Genomic DNA, 18,507 nt, shown 5'->3' with positions numbered 1-18,507 from the left:
CCGGGACTTGCAAGAATCTGGTCAACTTCTCCTCTCCTGCAGCATGGGCTGATTTTAAGTCTGCAATGAGTTCATCAGAGGCAGGCAGACTGTAGGGTGCAGAGGGTTGGGGAGGCCAGGTCAAACGGGAAGGAGTTGAACTCATGCATGCAGGCATGGCTCAAAATGGATGCGAAAAGGTGCAAACACACCAGACGCTGAAGTGACGAAGCATCTGGAAGCGCAGCCAGTTTCATTTTGGCGCACTTGTTAGCACATTAGACCGTTCAGTCAGACCAGTCGTGATGCGGCCGGCTCGCCCCATGCAGAGATTGTTTCGGCGTCTGATCTATTTTTGTGTGAGACCCGCGAGTGATTGTGTGAAGCCAGATAGGAAGTCAGTACAAGTTGTCACTGGCGCGGAGCAAAGCAGTGCGTCTGGTGTGAATGGCCAGGGTCCTGCTCAAGCTGAATTTACACACAGCGGCACTTTGCATCTGCAGCATCACAATCATCTTCCACCCTCCTCCCTGCATGCATGCTCCAACCCGCTCTGACTGACTGGTGGCGACCATTTATGGATTTCGTTTCCACTCCCTCCGTGTCGAATCTGTCTATCTCAAATGCCTGTGCCACTGTGAAACAACAACATCAACAATGCTAGCTCGTTGCTACATGCTGAAAACGGTTGGATCTGGATTGTGCAATAAAGCAGGCCTGCTTTATACTTTTGGTGGATAGTTGTAAAGGTGAACAGAGCCTTTTTCCCCTATACCAGGGTGGAGGTATTAGCAGCCAGACTCTGCCATTGTAGGGAGGGAGTCTGGCAAGTGAGACTACCCGGGGAGGAACTCAAGGTAGGAGCTGCTGAGATGGAGTGGAGCGCTCCAAGGCAATGATTGACCTGGTTGTAGTCAACTTGTAAACCTCCACGAGTTGCTGGAACATTGTGTTTTTGATTAATGTGTGGCCTTATTCAACTCCAACATCACATACAGGAAGACGCAGAAGAGCAAGCACATCTAGAAGCTCTATCTCCAATCTGTAGGGCTGCAAGAACCCTACATCACTCTCGTTGACATGGGCATGATCTAGATAGATAGACTGAATAGTTTGAGGTCAAACAGTTCTTGTCTTTTTTTCTTTGTTTCTTTTATGATTACACATGTCCCACTCTTTTAACTCACATTTATATGTCATGTAATTTCATGTGTATTTTTGTATCAATATGAATGTAGTTTTTTTCAATCCTTTTTGTATTATGATGTAATTTTTGTCATGTGACTTCTTTACATGTTGTGGACCCCAGGAAGACTAGCTGATGCCATGGCGTCAGCTAATGGGGATCCTTTAAATAAACAAATAAACAAATAAATCTAGAGGATGGCAACTCCATCAGCAATTGGATCGGCAGACACAAGATGGCACCCCATACAAGTGGTCGGACTATGTCCACAAGGTGTCATCCATCATCCTTGCCCGCCATGGTGATGTTGACATATCATCTGTGTGATCGACCGGTATGACACAGCATACTTGGCTAAAGATGATGAGCGGAATCTGATGATTCAGAATCTATAGCTACAGCTAATAAAACAAGCTTATTTTAGTTATCTTGTCATACATTCATTAAATATTTTAATGCAAGAAATCCTGGGGGTAGTTGGTACAGCAGTACCAAGGTAAAATGGGTGTTGACATTAACATCTTTTCAGTGAACATAATTCTGAAATGACTCCCAAAACATCCACCATTGTTAATCTCCTTCCTTGTGGTAAACCCCAAACGCACAGTATGCCTTCCCATTCAAAAGTTACATTTCCACAATACTGGATGGCAGCCATCTTGGAATTCTGGGTCAAAACTATGCCATAATGTCAAACTGATGTCAGAATCGGATTCCTTGTGGTTGACTTGCACCGAAAAGTGTCTTCATACATTATTCTATGTGCTCTGGGTCAAAAGTCAATTTTTTAACATGGCGCCAGTGGCCATCTTGGATTTGGCAATCTGGCAAGGAAAATCCCAGGATCTTTAGGAGGGACCTGGGCGCTATTTTAACAAAAGGTATATATAAGTCAAATCACTCATCAAAACATCTTAGCCAGAGAATGGTCATGGCTTTGAAGTTATAGCATCGGTGCAGATACTGTCATTTCCTTCTCACAACGTCATCAAATTCACCATTGATTAGTCACGTTAACAGTTTATGATGTTCTATAGGGTATCATTGTAATCCTTGACCATGAAAACGTTGGGATAGACATCTCCTTTTCAGTGTTAGCATGTGTGGTTCAGGAGATATGATGCAAACTACATAATTTGCTTATGGCAGAATTAAAATGGCCGCCACAAGGCATTTTTGCGAGGACTCAATTTCTGAAACTGTACAGGGGCCCAAACTATAAGCGTACCAAGTTTCATGCTTTTACGAAAAAGGGAACATCATTTTCACATATCATCTGGACTAATACACAGAAATCAGGGTTTTGTCATTTATATGGGGGTAGGTTTGTTTACAGAGTGATAACTATCCTTAAGCTACCAAATCGGCAGGGTTATCATACCAAAATATAAACTAGAGACATGTAGGAAGACAAAAATAACAAAATCGTGCGGTCACCTCAGGTGGTACCGGTTTTTGCCTTGGCCCATGGACTATTATGAACAGCGTTAAAAATGACATGCCACACACACACGCACACTAAACAGACATGCGGGCACTGGCAGAGAGACAAACAGGCAGATAGAGCGGCACGCATTGCGCAAAAAGTGTCAGAATGTCGGCTGCTCTTTGTGATAGTTGTTTCATTTGCTTCAGTCATCCTGCTGCCTCGTATTCTCAGGAGCGCGTTTCTGCTCCACTTTTCACTTTTATTTCCTTCCCTGCTGCCTCTCTGCAGTCAAGCCAGCCCTCACCTCGGAAAGCACGGTCATTCTAGCACCCACTTAACAAACCAAGCCGTTTTTGCAGCACTTGAGGAAACCGTGAGTTTGCTCGTTGATATAAGCGATTGCCCGAACGATTCATTAATTAATAAACTACCGAACGTGAAGTGAGTCACGAAGAGCCACACCCGCCCACTCAGACATATGCGGATCATATCGTTCCACTGTTTAACATGACCAGCGCTTGCGTGGAAGCGGATCTTATACCGGTGGTCGAGGTAGATAAGATACGGAGTCTCGGGAGTGCGCGTAGGCCGGCTAATTGTTGTTTAACATGCAGGCCAACCGGCTAGGTGCAGGTTATAATACGGATTCCACTGCATGTTAAGAAGTGGCTATAGAGTGTTGAATGTGTCTTGATTTGATATCTATGAAGACAGTTTGAGTGTTGAGTGTGTCTTGATTTGATATCTATGAAGACAGTTTGAGTGTTGAGTGTGTCTTGATTTGATATCTATGAAGACAGTTTGAGTGTTGAATGTGTCTTGATTTGATATCTATGAAGAGCAATCTAGTCATTGTAGATTTAGGAGTCAGAAGTACTGACAGGCCAAGGTCATGAGCGATGAGAGAGCAAGTCTTAATTGAGGAGATGAGAAGTTGTTTCCTTCCTGCTCTACCTGGCGTCTAGGTGTAAAGACACCACCATCACTGAAACTGAGATGATCACTCTGGTGTTAAAACACATCACGCTGTGTCAAAAGATAAACACTTCTCCCCTAGAGCTCAATAAGGGGCCCTTTCTATTGGCTAGGCTGGACCAAGGACCAATAAAAGCCCATTTTAGTGGTGGCTCTGAGGCTTATAACAGGTGTTAGAGGGACAGCGAGGAGGTGCTGTTGGAATCTTGTTTGGGAGCTGCCATTTCACACTGAGCCACCAATGTCTCATAAAACAGTTGAGAGAGAGCTGCTGCTCACACACAGAGCAGTTGGATTCTGTGTGTTAACTGCATCTTGGGTTTATAGAACACCCCAAAAGTGGCTTTACTGTGTTTCCAACTGCTAATCCTTCACCAGAAGCTAGAAACATGCACCGACAAGGAAAAGGGTGAAAATACCGCAGGGGGGGGAAGAGTATCAGGGTGAAAAAACGGCTCCACTGACGTTAACATTTTTGCAGTGATCTTCATTTTGGAAGTGAAATAAAAGTTGGTAGCCAGCAGCCTCAGGACATCAGGACATGCTCAGGATGGATTCCCACACAGAAAGCACTGAGATAAGCGCTGTATCTCAATCATCAACCTCTCACCCAGGAATCAACTTTAACCGCATGCCTTTAAAAACTACGTGTGTAGCAGTATCGCAATCATATTAGAGCATCACTTCAGGGAGGTTTGTGAAACCAGGTGCAGAGTTTCAACGGGGGTGATGAGGAGTAAGAGCTGCCCTTGAGCGAGGCACTCAAGCTCCTACTGCTGATCTCAAGTCAGCTCCAGTAGAGCTATTCAAGGCCAGCAGTAAGAGACTGGTTGGACTGGGGGCAGCTTCAAGCTGTGAAACTGTGCTTCACTGTGAATGTGAAGTGGGGCTTTGCTGAACAAAAGCATGCAAGGGGGACACGGTGGCGCAGTGGTAGTGCTGTCGCCTCACGGCAAGAAGGTCCTGGGTTCGATTCCCACCCGGGACGCTGATGGTGTGTGTCCCCATTCCCATGTCCTTAGTGCCTACTGCCAAGGGGGGCTCCTCAAAAGGGCCTTTCTGTGTGGAGTTTGCATGTTCTCCCTGTGCTCCCCTCGGGTTTCATCCAGATAGGAACCCCCCACTAAAAACATGCATAAAAAATAAAACACACACACACTACAACATGAACATGCACAATAGGTCAACCTTCCCTGGATAAGTAAATGTTAAATACAAAAATCTGTTTTCTTCATACAAATGAATGGAAAATTCATATGCCCAAAAATGGGAAATCCAAAAAGGACAAAAAAATTGATCCCTGATGCACAACTGTGACGATGTGTCTACTTTTACCAGATGGACAAAGTGCCCCATTTTTCTATATAAATACTGAACTCCTACTCATCGCCAGACATGACGTGACTCACTGACAGACCTCAGGGACACTCACACATCCCATTAGTCTCTCCATTTTTCCTCTATTTGTCCCTGTATTGCTTCACTAACATATTTCACCCGAGTCTGTCTCACTCTCTATCTATCCCGCTGTCTGTCTTTCTCTCCATCTCGTCCTCTCTGTCGCTGTGTCCAAGGCTGTGATCCGTGAGGGAATGGAAGTGAATGAGTTCATCGATACTGCTGGGGAAGCAAGCCTTCACCAGGAGACTCAAGACTGCCTCAGGCAGAGATGAGGGCCGAGTCAAGCTTCAGAGGCGCGTGTGTGTCTGTGTGTGTGTGAAAGGACAGCCAATGGCGAGTTTCAGCCCTTCAGTGGATACTAACCGTGGCTACTGTGCTGCAGGCCGGTCTAACTCTCTGGCTTATTTATAGCCATGCACAATGCTGCTAGAATGTAAACTACAGCATGCCTGGAGTTATGGAGAGATCTGCCGTCATACAAAGTCAAGAGTTGCAACAACAGATGGCAAGTTTCCAAAATCTGCATTACACTAGGACACTATTTCTGTTGCAAAGAGTAAGTTTATCTGGAACTCTTCTTTAATTTTTTTTTTGGAACTCTTCTTTAATGATAGATTATTTTCAGAAATTATCCAATAGATTTTAACAGGTTTAAAGGGTCATCATGGGTAGGTGAAACTCACCTGATGTGTAAATGACACTAACCATTCAAATTCAGAAGGAAAAGCACATTGTCGTTTGCAGTGGCAGGTATATGGCTTAGATTCTCATTATGAGACCATAGTGATCTAAGACACTTTACTGAAGATTTCTGGTGAAGGAAAGCGTTTATAGAAAGGCAGTTTCTGTCTTCACATGTTAAGTATTTCTATTTAAAAACAGCATTAAGCTGAGTACATCCTTTGAATGCTCATCGCCTAGCTGTGAGGCTGCTCCTTCTTGACCAACAAAAATATTGTCCGTATTCTGTGCCATTACCACAGTTCATAGTTCTCGCTCTTAGGGTGCAGCCAATCAAACGCCGGGATAAATCTGTGCTACAATCAGTGACAGGAAACAGCCCTGAGGTAAAACTAACACACTGTTCTCTGTGTGTTTCTGTAGCATAATGTACATTCCTCAGATAGAGTAAATATGCCCCACCGGAAGATGTTACACAACAGCTAGACCAACCCATCCGTCCAACAAACAAAACACCAATGGCCACTGTCCTCACTGTACTGAATTTAGCAGCCAATCACCATCTTTCCCATCTTTCATCAATGTTCGTGTTTTTTTAACAGCTCATGACTGATGACAATGAATTTAGTTTTATCAACTCCACTGAGGAAGTATCCAATCACTGGGCTCATAACAACTGCTACAAACACAGAGAAAGTTTTTCCTAGATAACAATGTGCTGAAACTGTACTTCCTGTATTCAAAGCACTTCCTGAAACTCCTCCCCTCCCGTTATCCAATCAGGAAGGAAAGGCCCTTCTCTTGACCCTGGGTGAGGCTCCGTCAAGGAACGTGCCTGTCTCAGTGTCCCTCCGCATTTAGCATTTCAATGTTTATTACTCTTTGGAAATCTTGCTGTAAAATGCTGAGTGTGGCTGCTGGGCACTAAGACCATTCATCCATAGAGTACAGCAGGGATGACAGATTTTTGTAGGCCAACTCGGCTAGTCATGCTAGTTCTGGTTCCCAAATCCAAAAGGCGATTTTGGTTATATTAAATGCATGAAATAAGATCTGTATTTAACAAAAGTTTATGAAACGGCGAACTTTGTGTTCAACAAGATAATCTTCACAAATGAGGACCACTATTATTGAAGCGTTTTCTGAAAATCACGATTACAAAAAAACACACATTTGCGCTTTGAAAATCACAAAAGTGGTCCTCATTTGTGAAGATGATCTTGCTGAACACAAATTCTGCTGTTTAATCCCCATACAAAAATCCCATTGACTTTTAGACGAAGGAACCGGAAGTGTTAGAATCCAGGTCTTCTGGACTCATTCCTGCGGTACTCTATGGTGGAAGATTACGAGTGGAAAGAAAGTGGGAGAAAGAGCGAGAGAGTTGAGGAGCCATGGTCTCATTCTACCATCTTTGTACCTGCTAGAAACATCAGGAGGCTGGAACAATCTGGCTCTGTGGAGAAGCTCAACACTAATGTCTTTGACAAATAGATTTACATTACTCAACAAATGAAATGCAATTCCCTTTGTTTCACAGACTGGACTATAAGGAACAGAGCTTAATACCCTTTATTACTTCTCATGCCTTGTCACTCACTACAACCGCTTAGTCTGAACTGCAGCCAAAGTCAACTTTGACAATGAGAGGGGGCTCAGGTTGAATTTCAGCAGACCCTTTTCACTTAGCTACACACACACACATACACACACACATGCACGCACGCACTCATGCATACGTGCGCACACACGTATGCGCGTGCGCACACACGCACGCGCGCACACACACACAAAAATAAAGCGGTAGCACAGCCAAGTAGGTTGGCTTGCCGATGATGGAAAGTTCAATTTGTGATCTATGAAAAGTGTAGAGAGACAACTAGTTTGCCGTGAAGGAGCTAGTGAGACTGGACTCTGTGTGTGTGTGTGTGTGTGTATAGAAGAGATGGCTAGACTAGATTGGGGGCAGAAAGCTAAACATCTGGCTGACACTTGTCAAGCAGCTAAACATGAGTGACGACCACAACAGAAACACTGCTGCCACTTCACAGACCACATGTGAAAGTGACTGCGAGGTTTCTGACAGATTATAAGGCCGACTTGATATTGTTTGGCTATGTGCGGTAGGCAGGTTGGAAAATTAATAACAGCCACCAGCTGAATGCTTGTAAATTCATTTCATTGTGGCTGGTACTGTGGTAGGTTTCTTTGGCAGGTAACCAACCATAATTTGAAGGGTCTATTAAAAATACAAAATAAATTCTATAATTTCTTAAATAGATTTGAAGGATTTTATGTGTTCACTATCGTTTATACTGACCATGGCTGGAAAAAATGATTGATAACAAGGCTATATCCATCTCCAAGATGGCGCTGCTGCGATCAGTCGCACTCTTCTATGTTCTGATTGTAGGAATTGACTTATGCTGCACTAAAACAAACATCACAAACGCAAAAATTATAGTATGGTCCAACTATGGGTGAATATACAGTAATGTACCACAACTGAAGAACAGACTTTTCAAAACTTTGTGGAATTGTGAAACCTTCCAAGACATAGAAATAATTCAATTAAAACATTGACTGCCAGCCCTTTTTTCAATGCTGTAGGTAGGTTCTGCCAGTTTTTTTTTTGAGGATTCTGGCTCATTTTACAAGAGCCGAGGATTCTTTTCTGTTAAGACTTCGTGAACACCAATCATCTAAAAAGAACTAATAGAATGTGTGCTTTCTCTGTCTAAAAGAGTTAGTTTGTAGAGTTAGTAGTTATGTAAGCATTAGCAGTTGAATACAGCATGGATTCAGCGTCAGAAAAATTATTCAGAGATAAACGGCTTTTTGTGAAATTCGATAGAACAGTCACTTTAACCATTCATTTTTGGCATCAGTAAGAGTCAGACATCTAAACAATAGTTTTGAACAGTAATTTCCTCCATAACAGCAGGAAACCCCCCTCTGCTTCCAACTCCTCCCTCCGTGTGTGTTCTCCTCCTGCCTCCCTGGCTCTCCAGCGGGCGTGTCACAACGAAGTTGCTGCTGCCTGGCTGCTGCCTGTTTGCGCGGCCGCTGTTTGAGGAAGTCTGGGTGGACTCGCTCGTTTCGTGGAGTTTTGGTTGAGAGCTTTGATGCGATTCTGGTCATATTTATGCTGCGTGTTTCAAAGTCTGCATCCAATCTATTCTTGGAACCCCCCACCGTTGCCACCGCTGTGCATCAGCGCGAAAGTGAAAGCGTTTTCGCCATCAATTTTACAGTATGAGAACGGCTTCGTCGCGCTTTTCCGTCCAGTTTTGGGTCGCCTCTTTCTACTGTGGAGAGACATGTCGACACTCAGTGGGTCGGTAAAATAGATTATACACATTCAATACCTCCAATTCTGGTGTAGGAGACGTAAAAGGGGTTGATCGATGTCCCACCGTCAAAAAAAAAAAATGTTTATGTAAGCCGAGATATCTCGTCCTTGGCACTCAACGGTTGGATTATGTAAGCCGAGATATCTCGTCCTTGGCACTCAACGTGTTAATATTTCAATGCTTTTCCAGAGCTGCATCATAACCCAGAGAATATGGAAAGTAGCTGGGCAATTTTTTAATTGTTTACTTCCTTTCCTGACTTGTTTTTTTCTGATGGGCTCACTCTATGATGTGGTAGGGAATGACAACTAAACAATTCAACCTTTCATGGAGGACAGAGTGAGGGGAACTACATAACAACCATCCAGAAATGCGATCGGAAGAACACAAAAAAAACAGAAAGGGAGAATAGGAGGGAAAAGCTGGAATTGTCATTAGAAATGGGTGGGATTTGGGCATCTAAGAAGCAGAAATCCTGGAGAGAAACCAGAAACATCACATCCCTGTGAATATGAAATACAATTTCCATACTTTTTCCAGGACTTCTCGACCATATTTGAAGATTATAGCACATTATAGTGCATATGATGTATGCTAACAATGACAACGCTCTGAAGAAAGCTCTTTGCCGAAACGCGTAAGCGTTTTGTTTTTTGTGATGTGAGCCAATAAATCAAGTGAAATTTTCTAAACAATGACAAGGCCATATCAGAGCCACCACGGTTATATTAGAATAACTGAAGCTCCTTCTTTATAAAGTGTGTCTGCAATGATATAACATGCATACTGGGAATGAACAACAATATTTTTTCACCTTTATAAATAAATGTACCTGAAATCATTAAAGCCCTCCATGTTACATGGTGTGTCTAATAAAATGAGAGTGACTGAGAGGAAGAGAACGCAGACACAGATGTGGGAGAAAGACACAGGCTATAAAACAGGCCTGAAGCTGCAGCGTCAGCAACAGTGTTCTAACAGCCTATAGGCTCTGGGGTGCAGCTCCATGGGTTCTGTGGTGCAGCTCAATGTGAGGGCCTGGTTTGTGCTCCAGGGCAGAGCTGGCTCAGGTTTAATGGTACCAGTAAAGTAGCGGTAGCGCCCAGTGGTGCAGGAATGGCCTTCATTAGATCGCTAAGCAGAGCTGAGCCCTCGAGCCTGGGGTGGTTTCAGCCCCCCCCCTCCCCCCGTGTGCCTGTATGTTCTTAATGCTAACTATGCTAATTGTCAGTACGACCATGTACCACCAACGTCACAAATTAATTCCTCTAAATTTCCTGTAATTTGTGACTTAACTTGTGTTGGAAAACCCTGTGTGCATGCTTGTGCGTGCATTTGTGAAGACGAGTCACGCACTGGGGGAGAGTTGTGGTGTGTGTGTGGTGTGGGATATTGAGCTGGTGAAGGGACATAATGAGCAGTTGTTCCAGTCAGGCAGTCAAACCGGGAGATTAACAGCAGCCACCAGGAAAATGCTCTTCAATTTGGTTAAGGATTCCCTAGACTATCAGCTACTTTGGCAGATAGCTAACCATCATTTGTAGGTCCTGTTCTGAAAATGGCATTTGGCTGCTCCGATAGTGAAAGTGGCTGGTGAATTTTGGGATGTACCGACCGCTGTGATGGGTGGAGAGAGAAGTTAATTTCCTGCCTTGTTAGGAACATAACAGATGGTTGTTCCAGTAATGCCTGTCCGGTACAGTAATCAATGTGTGAGTCAGACAACCCAAGCACAGAATATGTATGGGAAAGCTTGCCAGGGATATGTGCTACAGATGTGCCCCAAATTGACGTTTATAGCAGTCACAAATTCTCTCCTGTGGAGGATTGAGAGGCTTTTAAACGTCAAACAATACTTTTCCAAGGGGGAACATATACCGTCATAAAAATGTTGACGTACATTTTTCCATGTTCGTTTAAGGAATTTCTAAAAACAAACAAAAACTAGAACGACTGCACCGCGGATATATGCCTCCGCCAACAAGTCAGCAGTCGACATGCATGTCTGTCCAGACTTTGACGTTTGACCCAAATGTGAAGAAATTTGGTCAAGGTGTTACTGAGATATGGCGTTACCGAGCTTGAAAATGGTGTTCGTGAGGTCACAGTGACCTTGATCTTTGACCACAAAAATGTAATCAGTTCATCCTTGAGTCCAAGTGGACGCAGATCAGACTGTGGTTGCATTGGGCAGCTTCCAGGTGTGAATGTGAACAGGGCACTCCTGAAAAAGAGAGCATTGCTCTCAGTGAGACTCCCCCTGTATAAATAAAGGTACAAAAAGAAAAAGAAAAAAGTAACCTTGTCCTTTGACCACCAAAATCTAATTAGTTGATGCTTGAGTCCAAGTCGACGTTTGAGCCAAATTGGAAGAAATTCCGTCAAGGCGTTCCTGAGATTGTTGGATCCCGCATACGTCTTTACAGATTACATGAGTGTGGGTCTGTTCGCAGCCGTACCTCATCTGTTCCGGAGGCGTGTACATTAGCCCTTAAGGTGTAAGTGTGGCTTATGCCTACCCCACACTACAGGATAATTTGCAAGATTATGGCCAAGATTCCCCCCTCCCGATTTTCTCGGGGGTGCTCCCGATTTGAGCCGCATCGGGCAGATAATCTTCCCAAATTATCCTGTAGTGTGTGGGGTTCAAAGATTCACAATCGGGAAGACTGCCTCTTCCCGATTGTGAATCGGGCATATCTAACATGTTAGATATTTACAACCCGACAGGCGATTGCATCTTGAGCAGAGAGCCAGTAGTAGCTGTGTTTCCATTACAGTTTTTCGCAAAATAATCTGGTCCGCGTCCGCCCGCAGCCCCACACAGAAACAAAGGACGAGGAAATTGTCATCGAGGTGAAATACCCGTGCGTCTTTGAACGGGACGGAAAACTAATGCTATACTGCAAAGCATGTAGCGTACAACAAGCGCTTAGGTCTCATATGCTTCCCGCATCGGCGAGTGTCCGCACGGAAAAGTGAGTCAAATCAGCAGACGCCCCCTCCACAAGGCACCTGTGCAGACGGTTTTCGCCTGGCCGTGCACAGTAGGCCTACACCCCGAATGGACGCGGCTGGGCGGACAAAGTGGAGTTTTCAAGACTTCCGCGAGCAGAAACCCACACAATGTATAAAAGCGCCACACGTTTCCTCGTCAAGATTCAGTGTCTCTCATTTCCGTGCGACAGCCCAAACTTCAAGCATAATTCCAGCATAACGCTATACTGCAAAGCATGTAGCCTACAACAAGCCTACAGCATACACCTCGACCAGCACATCCTTCAAAAACATTTTACATTTTTTTTAAATAAGATTTGTTTAGAAAACGAAATGACACAAATGTATTATTATTATTATTATTATTATCATTATTACTACTACTACACCCGGTGCGCACACTGAATAGGCATTTTAAAAGTTAACGTCGAGCCCTGCTTCCAAGGTGAATCTTCGGCATAATCTTCTAGTGTGTGGGGTTGCATTTGAACAGACGCGATTGTGTGTGTGTCCCAAGATTGAAATGTAAAAAAATCTGCTCTCTCTGTCCTGTAGTGTGTGGGCTCTCAAGATTTTTATAATCTTCAAGGATTTGAAAATCCTGTAGTGTGGGGTAGGCATTAGTGTTTTGTGCGACTGCAATAGAACAGAAAGCTCAAAGGTTTGACATCGGCAACGGCCGATGGGTTGTTTAGACACTGAACGACTTGCTCACTCACTATAAATCGTTCTGAATAAAAACATCACGGGTAAATTTAAGATTGCAGAGTTGGGATGAGCTGGAGGGAAGATAGGTCAACACACCTTCTCTATCTCCTGGGCTTTGGCTGCGATGGCCTGTCCTCGTCGCTCCAGGAAGTCATCTGCAGGCTTATGGATCTCCTCCACGACTGGAGCCGCCGCCGCCGCCACCACCACCACTGGAGCATCCTCTTTCAATTCCACCTCTGGAGGATGGGTCTCCTCCTACAGATAGAGGACAATAAACAATAAAAACAAAAAGAGAACAATAAAATCACTAATACTGATCCCAAAATAGCATTATTGTGGCATTTTGGGTCATGTTTTGGCTTGCGTTGGCTGCGGGGAAGTGGATACTAACGTTAGCATGAGCCAGGAGCTAACTGCCTGCTATAGGCCGTATTACAGTCTATGCCTGGGGCTGCAGTCAAACATAAGCATAACAGTAGTAACTTTAGGCATATTTACGACTGTTGCATTATCCACACAAGTCAGTAATGTTATTAGTGGAGCTTCTGGGTGGTAAATCTTTTATCTATATTACTTAGCCATGTTAACAAGCAAGCTAACGTTATCTAATACAACACCACCAGCACATTAGCGTTAGCTTGTTGTGTTAGCTTCCCCTTGGGCTGATGTGAGCTGGACGTGACCAAACGAACAGGGCCTTGATCTGTTACTGCAGTCAAACAATGTTCTATAAGCATAACGGTAGTAACATCACAGCAGCTAATGCAACAAGCTAACGTAAGGTCCCTCCATGAACTGAAAACGCAGCCCAGACTCTAGTTTCCCCTCACATTGCTGCTGTTTGGCCAGACGGGCTTCACTAGATACATCTTTTATCTTTTTCTGTGTGGACTTTTTACTGGACTTTGTGTTGCTGGTTGTTTGTTAACGTTCATTGACTGCATTAGCTAGCTAGTGTAACGTTAGCCTTCTTCGTGTGTGTATTTACTGGCTGAAGCGCTGAGAGGCAGGCTTGTGAATGCGCAGAAAAGTTACAGCCGTCCGATTTTCCGCGAAACCATGACCCGAGAGGAGCAGAGTCTACAGGCATAACATTGGAATGGCTGAACGCAAAGAAACGTGGCTGGGCTCATTTTTTAAGTTACGTTATGGAGTATTCACTCATTCGTAGAGCTGGGTATTGGTTCAAATTTCAAGAATCGATTCGATTCCGATTCACAAGGTTGCGAATCGATTGATTTCGATTCGATTCGATTCGATTCGATTCCGATTCGATCAATTTTCAATATTGATTTGGTTAGTGATACCAAAACGTGGTTTTTGAGCTGTACCCTGAATTACATGACTGTCCAGTTATGTAACACAGGGGTTTCCAACCAGCCAAGTAGATACATGGGGAAAAAAAGTTGCAGACCTGTTGTCAATTTTAATGGTTTTAGTTACACATATATTTACTCACCACGTGGTGACAAAGGGTAAATAACAGCCTTTTCATCTGTCAATAAAGACACTTTCACAATTATGCACAGTGATTTGATTTCAGCCTATATAATTTCTAAAAGTAGATATTAATAATTATCAAACATTTCCATTCATGTAGCCTACAGTATTTATGTTTTTGTTTCAACTACAAACATAATTAAACGTCAACTTGAAACTATGTTTCAACTACCACACACAGCACAATATTTTAGCCTGTTTAGTAAAAAAAAAAAAAAATTTTTTTTTTTTTTTTTAATTAAAAAAAAAATCGATCTCTGGACATATGAATCGATAATCGAGGATTAAAATGAAAATCAATTAAAAATCGGAGAATCGATTTTTTGAACCCAGCCCTACTCATTCGTAATAAAAAAAATTGTGCACATTTATTTCTTCCAAAATCTTACGGAATGGGCCTTTAAAACAATTAGCTGTAATACAGGGAAGACTGACTCCATTAATGACAATTGGTAAATTAAAGCCGACTCAGAAAAAGAAACCAGATACTCCCAATAACAACTGAACACAATCACTGATGAAAGCAAACTAACGTGCTAGCAAGATGTATTGTCGAGTAGGCACAAGTTAGGGCAGCGAGAGGAAAGCTAGAGACTGGGAACTGTGAGAAGACATAGAGCAGCAACTTAAGAGTACCATAGTCAGCAGCAGCCTCTGACCTGACCTAGTATTGCGGTCCAATACCGTTTGCTTATAGGACTCAGTGTGCATTGGGAAGACGTGGTAGATGAGGCATGTGGAAGGACGAAGCTAACATCCACTGAACGAACAGCCCAGGCCGGATGGTGGAAGTGAGGCATTGTGGATCTCTGCATCTAGTTTACTCAGGAAATAGGGATTCCTGGTCAAGAATTACAGTAACCTACAAAAGCAGCCAAACCTCGCAGCCAGTGGCTCTGGCTGACAAGAAAGGACGCCAGTTGGGGCATGGAAGAAACATGGAAAACAAGGAAATATATCTCATGAGTAAGACGAGAGTTGTATACCTTATGATGGCATAGCTATGGCAGTAGATGTGAATAGTCACACTGTACATATTGTGTCATGTCCTGTGTATTTTGTCTTGGACCCCAGGAAGACTAGCTGTTGTCGAGGCGGCAGCTAATGGGGATCCTTTTTAATAAACAAATAAACACTGTTCTCAATCTCAGCTCTTGGTATATTGTAATTGTAGACATAGCTGGGTTTCTAAATAGGTGCACTCTGTGTTGATGAACAACACGGTTATGAGTTACATGCACATTTGTAAAAAATGACCTTTCAGCTGTTTCCAGTGCTGCAGGAGAGAATAGGGAAGGCAGCCAAAGAAGCCATGAGCCAACTGGAGCGAGTGGACTGGAGACGCAAGTCGTCATAAGTATTACAAAGAGCGAGGGGAGGAATGAAGCCGACATGGATCAGCGCTCCATTTCTTTTGCTCATTTCCTGATTAAACTATTAGGACATGATTGCTAGGGAGCAGAGCTGGCCAGCCATGACTAAAACACACTCACATTAGAGGGGAAATGTGTAAGATGGCTGCGCAAAACAACTACAAGAGACAGGAGATCACAAACCTTGTGGTCAAAAATAAAAAGGCAACTCATAAGGCATCATCTAGTCCTATGTGAGGCTCCGCCTGGCCCTGGGGGAAGCCCAGTCCAGTGTGTGTGTGCTTGTGTGCACTGAGCCACACACTTCAACTGACTGGGCACATTCTATTTCCAATGCAAAGCTTGGCAGATATGTTCCGTTCAAAATGGGACTAAAGTGAAATGATGTCAGTCTGGAGGTATGGGCAATCTCTTTTCAATGTCAAGATCAAATTGAATTAAAAAATATATATTAGGCCGATATTTTCCTTTCATTGTGATGTTGAGAAAAGGCCTACTGCTGCCAGCTTGGTCTGGCTGAACCATGGACTGACTTCTAGGTTAAGATGGCTCTACATGTTCATATCATTTAACTATAGTAATTAGCTTACTTTGTATGTTTTGTGTTTAAAAAGAAAACTCCGGCCTGAAATGCTTTTAACCAGGCAAAAACACTTTTCGGTCCCTTACATTTGCGTGTCTATTTTTTTTATTCCTGCTGATGACTGGCCAAACACAGATGACGTCATTTCATGTCAAGACAGTTCCAGCGTCGCGACTCGTCGTGACAATGGAGTTTGACAGCAGCACCAGCAGACATGTTGTCAGCTTGGGGTTTTGGTGTCAGTCCCTCAGAATCAACAACCAAGAGCTTCTTTCTAGACTCACATTTTGCAAAGACATTCATTAATCATACAGGGAGGAATCCATGCTATAAGAGGAGGAGATACCAATTCCTCCAGTGAGAGTAGCCTCAATAGAGCAGAATGCTGTTGCCTTTGAGTAAGGGGCCATGATCACGGACTACTTGGCTAGCTATCTATATTTATATCCCTATAAGTCCATCTTTGATTGAAAGCCACACATTCACACCCCTTCTCTAGAGGTTGTCAAAGTGTGTGGAAACGTAGGAAATATAACTAACTGAAAGAGTGCACGAGGCAGGTTGAGGGAAAGTGGTTTCACCAAAAAGGTAAATTACAACACTACATTGCGAAATAACATCTGGAATGCATTGAACATCACACATTGATGATATCCAACAGTGTAAGAGTATCCAAGGGTGGATCTATTATTAACAGCTCAATGAAAGTGTACATTCTACTCCAGAGTCCCCAGGAGGAGACGATAGGAAGTGATGAGGCCAAGTCATCTCACATTGACATTAAAGCATTTAGCTCCCTAGAATAGAGCGAGTGAGTGAGGAGTTAAGGGTAATGTCTTGTCTTCCTCATCAAGTGAGTGAGGAGTTAAGGGTAATGTCTTCCTCATCAGTGGATGATGGACCATTGACTGTATGGACGCATTGTCTCTTGCAGGGAGGAAACCTTCCGGTGACCTTTGGGTTACGGGACGGGCCCTCCAAACCATTGGCACCCTGGCTCCCAGCCAGAGCCGGAGCTGCTCTGGTGGCCTCTCTTTGTTCTGTTCTGTCTGAGATGGCTCCAGAAAGCCTGTGCGTGTGTTTGTTGAATCCCTGCAGCAGGCAGGCGAGCAGGCGGTGGCCAGGGCCATTAGAGAAGCCTTTACTGGGGGCACGGCACCGGGCTTTCATCTCAGCCAAGGTTATGGGTTTGTGCCCCGGGAGCACAGAACAACACCGCACCATGGGCTAGATCAAACACAGCAGCAGCAGTGTGTGTGTGTGTGTGTGTGTGTGTGTGTGTGTGTGTGGAGGGGTGGTGGCCTTACTCAAACGCAACTTTCATCACAGCAGTTGATTGGGGGGTTGGGGTGCGGCTGGTTCTTTGGAAAATGCACATTAGGAAGGGGCTGTGTGTGTGTGTGTGTGTGTGTGTGTGTGTGTGTGTGTGTGTGAGTGTCTGTTTGTGCTCTAATCTTGTGATCTCTGACATATAAAGCATGTGGCTGGCTTCAGAAAGATTGAGAGTGCTCCTTAAACCAGTCAAAATGATGATCTAGTGAATATACAACAAATCTTTGTAAACACATCAGTATCACAAGCTTACATTCAAAGTGCTTCCAGGATGTTCTGGGTAGGATCTGAGTGCTGCTAATGAGGCTTTGGCTCACAAGTGAAAACAACGTAAAACCAAAAACTAGTAAGCGGTCCAGTTCATAATATGCTATAAACGGACACCTCGTGCTCCAACCGGACCACTTAACCAATTTTAACTAAGAAGACAATTGTTCGAGTGACATCATTGATAACACAACTGCCTGATGACATCAGTCCTGCAATTGCATGACATCACTTCCAGTTGAGTTTCACACACACACACCCTCTTCCTTCTTCTTCTTCTAATGACCAGATTCCTTGAGGCACATTGCTGCCTCTCAGAGAGAGGCAGCAACTTTTGTCTTACATCACTGATGACATCACAATTGATCACGTGACATCGCTAATGACATCACACATGCTCGAGTGACATCACTCATGACATCACTGATGACTTCTGTCACAAATTGTGATGGACATACCCATCCATCAGGACAGACAGACACCACTTAACCAATTTTAGCTAATAAGAAAAGAAGACTTATTGCTCGAGTGGCATCACTGATGACATCACAAGTGCCTGATGACATCACAGTCGAGCAATTACATCACTTCCAGTTGAGTGACATCACTTCACACACACCCTCTTCCTTGTCGCCTCAATCCAGACCCAAATCTCGGGGAGTAACACACAGGTGATGAATAGTACTACACACAAAGTCATTTATAGAAGCGGCTGCACAGCTTTAAAATAGCATTTGTTC

At 43.8% G+C, this 18,507-nt stretch overlaps 1 protein-coding gene across 3 annotated transcripts in view; it reads right to left on the bottom strand.

Annotated features, from left to right (window-relative positions):
* The window catches only part of pphln1 (periphilin 1), a 42,598-nt gene that overhangs the window by 4,142 nt on the left and 19,949 nt on the right, over positions 1-18,507 (bottom strand). For all 3 annotated transcript variants that reach the window (XM_083659644.1, XM_083659645.1, XM_083659646.1), the window contains one exon: positions 12,806-12,967. In XM_083659644.1, coding sequence (XP_083515770.1) covers positions 12,806-12,967 — 162 coding nt within the window. The remainder of the gene's footprint in view (positions 1-12,805; positions 12,968-18,507) is intronic.

Source organism: Poromitra crassiceps (assembly GCF_964638095.1).
Source record: "Poromitra crassiceps genome assembly, chromosome: 2".
Taxonomy (NCBI): domain Eukaryota; kingdom Metazoa; phylum Chordata; class Actinopteri; order Beryciformes; family Melamphaidae; genus Poromitra; species Poromitra crassiceps.
The sequence above is the reverse complement of the archived record's forward strand: the minus strand, read 5'-3'. Positions and strand labels throughout refer to the sequence as shown.